Here is a 3,489-nt window from a genome sequence, read left to right as displayed (position 1 = left end):
ATACCTAATTACAAACGTTATGATAGTGATAGGCGGTAAGCAAAAATTTTAGTACCGCCACACTTAGAAAATTTAGGCTCCAAAACTTTTTCCCGAAAGAAATCCCAATCGACACAATAAAATTTCCAAATATTCAGAACCCTAAAATTTCATTTTTTTTCCTCTCCCACACAAATCTGATTTTCACAATCTTTGCCCAATCTCACTCTCTCCCACACAAATCTCAATCACAATACCTAATCCCAGATCTAAAATTCTATGTTCTTTCAAATCAAAACACTGTAATCCATCTTCCTCTTTTCCTCAATTGTTGTTGATTCTTTCTGTAAATCGGTTGCTCTCACTTAAACGTCGTTTTATAACCAACCCTCTTGAGAGACTAGACTCATCTCATCTCTCTCACAAATTAGAAGGAAGAAGAAGGAATCTTTGTTTTCTCTTATTTCTCTTCTCTCCTCCTTCTACTTTCGATAAATTTTGAATATCTTTCTTCTCTACGAGTGTGTCTAATTCGACTATTTCAATTTTCCCGATTTCGGTATAAAGAAGAAGGGCGGGTATCAAGGAAACACTCCGGCGGATCCTCCGGCGTTTAATGGATCGAAACAACTCGCGGCTCCGACCAAGACTGTTGACAGCCAATCTGTTCACTAAAGGTACTTTTTTTTTTTTTCCTTGGATCTTGTTCCAACATTCGCCATTTCAATCTTAACCGCCTTCGTCTTTTGCCTCTTATATGTTTATCGTATCCATTTCATGGTTTCGTATGGTTTCTTAGTATTTAGCTATTACCCATATCCATATTCTTGTGGTTGATGTACTTCTAAATCCCAATAAATGAAGTGCGAGACTTCTACTATATATATTTGCATACAAACTGTTTGTTAGAATGTCTCTGAGAGTACTAAACCTTTAAGATGTTCTTTGTATTTATCTTGAATCATAACTTATCATTTCCCTTTAGTTTATATTTCACAAAGATTCAGTTTTTATTCAGACTTCAGTGAATCACAGGTTCTTAATCCAGTTTTTTTTTTTTAATTATTTGTTTAAACGCAGGCTGCAGTCTGAATTAATGGGCTTGATGGTGAGTTTTATCATATTTCGTTCTCTTGCTTTAAAGAAACAGATAGTGAATTGGTTTTTCTAGTTAAGATTTGCTCATATGGTTTTGACTTGGGGTGTTTTCAGATGGGCGTGGTGGTCCAGGGATATCTGCGTTTCCAGAGGAAGACAACATCTTCTGCTGGAAAGGGACGATAACAGGAAGCTATTGGCAGGGAGTATGTTAAATGCTTTCTTTAAATGGAATAAAAGGATTTATTTAACTGGGACTGTAAATTTATGTGGTTCAATGTGTTTGATTGTACTTGGCTAAGGCTCTAATTTCTCTTGGTGGTTGATTATGCAGGAAAAACTAGTTTTTACAAGAGACATCTTACTGGGGAAGATTGGGTGATTCAGAAGAACTATGAAGTATGAACATCAAAGAGTGTGCAAAGGAGTCCAGATATGATAAATCAGCTCGAGAAACTGCTCAAAACGTTTTTTGCTCATGTCCATCGTTTTTAGTTTCTTTCACGTCATTAGACTCTATCGTAGCTATGGAGGGTTTGGCTGTCTCATCAGGTGAAGGGTCTCAACACGTCTCGACTCATCAGGTGAAGGGTCTCAACACGTCTCGACAACCTCCTGTAAGCTCCCTAACTCGTTTCACTTTCCAAATTTCGATTTGCTTCTCATAAGGTGAAGGGTTGAGGTGATTTCAATAAGTTAAAGTCCCCAGCTTTGTTTGTTGTAGAGAGAGATTTGGAGATAACTGATAAATCATGTGTTAGGTGCTTATTCCAATTGGATATGGTACAGAGGAAATAGAAGCTGTTGTGTTAGTTGATGTACTACGGCGAGCTGGTGCTGAGGTCACTCTTGCTTCTGTGGAGCAGAAGCTAGAGGTTGAAGCATCCTCAGGGACCAAATTGCTTGCAGATGTCTTAATCTCTAAATGTGCTGATCAAGTTTATGATCTTGTGGCTTTACCGGTTAGTTCTACATTCTGCTTTGGCTGATTCAGTTGAGGACGTTCTTTGAGCTCTAGCTTAATGGTTTTGTATATTTGTTTCGCTGATCTGAAAATGCAAATTGTGAAGGGAGGCATGCCTGGTGCTGTTAGGTTAAGAGACTGGAATTCTTGAGAAGATCATGAAGAGACAAGCTGAAGATAAGCGTCTCTGTTACTTAATTTTTATAGGTACTGGTGGAAACCCGCTTCTTGGAGAACAAGCTGCAGAAGAATCAAAAGATGCAATTGCCAATGCTCTTAAAAGATCAGACCTTGTTTTCATATGTGCTAGAGTATGGAGAGCAAACTCTAAAGTTGAATTCATAGCTGATGCAGTCGGAACCACTGTGGCTTGGCCTAATGACAAGATTATATTCATTTGAGGCTGACACATTTGAGTTTATGTAGTACTATGAACTTGTATCTTTAGAATGTTTGTGGCTTTGTAACATTCAATCTTATTGGATATTTTAAATTTCTATTAAGCAAATCAAAATTTTTATCAATAAAAAGTAATTAATAAAAATAAATAATAAAAAAATAAATAATAAAAAAATAAATGTAAACAATTACATTTATATAAATGCTATAGTAATATTTAAAACAACAATTTAAAAACGCTGTTATAGAATATTTAATTGCAGACGTACAAACGTTATGGTAGCCGCGAATACGATAGCAGAACAAAAAAACGCTATATAAAGTGTCTGACCTATAATGACGGGCGCAAATATAGCGTTTGTTAAAACGCTATGGTATTGATAGATAGCGTTATTCAGCTGCTATTAAAACTCAATTTTCTTGTAGTGGCAAAATCTGTAGACCATTACTAATAAATCTCACCTCAACCAATATGCTACCTAATATACTAAATACTAAGCCTAGTTCTAATATTTTGGTATATACTAATCCTTTACTAAAACTCCTTCGCAATCTGCCCTAACACAGTAACTCTCATCATCATCAAAAGACTGATCCAATAAATCTTCAAACTATTGACTGGATGACGGTGGTGCCAAAGTCTCTGCTTCTGTCTCCAACTCATGATAACCCCTTGGTGGCGCTTCCATAACTACATACCAAGGGGATGAGTCATCTTCTCGGGAATAAAAAACTTGTTTTGCTTGAGACGGCATAATATATGGATCTTGTCGAAATGCAGATTGGTTAATATGCAAGTTGACAAGCGTAAAGCCGTGCTCTTCTTTCACACCATTCCCTTTGTTTGCCCATCTACACTTAAACAGTGGGATATAGAACATGTGGTAGTCCAGCAAGATGATCTCTTCTATAACTCTGTAGTAGGAAACAATGTCAGCCTTTTGATTTGTATCTCTTTCACTAGATCGACACATGGTGAAATCTTCATAGGATACTCCACTATTCTGAGTCTTCCGCTTTACATCATTGGAGTAAAATCGATGTCCATT

General features: G+C 36.7%; 1 protein-coding gene across 1 annotated transcript; it reads left to right on the top strand.

Annotated features, from left to right (window-relative positions):
• LOC104732666 (protein DJ-1 homolog C-like) lies at positions 1,058-2,544 on the top strand. Its single transcript, XM_010452236.2, has 5 exons — positions 1,058-1,087; positions 1,192-1,283; positions 1,412-1,694; positions 1,839-2,039; positions 2,148-2,544. Exons 3-5 carry the CDS (start codon positions 1,479-1,481, stop codon positions 2,190-2,192), a joined length of 462 nt encoding a protein of 153 aa, XP_010450538.1. The 5' UTR covers positions 1,058-1,087; positions 1,192-1,283; positions 1,412-1,478; the 3' UTR covers positions 2,193-2,544.

The sequence above is a fragment of the Camelina sativa genome, chromosome 12 (assembly GCF_000633955.1).
Source record: "Camelina sativa cultivar DH55 chromosome 12, Cs, whole genome shotgun sequence".
Taxonomy (NCBI): Eukaryota; Viridiplantae; Streptophyta; class Magnoliopsida; order Brassicales; family Brassicaceae; genus Camelina; species Camelina sativa.
Note: the sequence above shows the minus strand (reverse complement) of the source record. Positions and strands in the feature narration are given on the sequence as shown.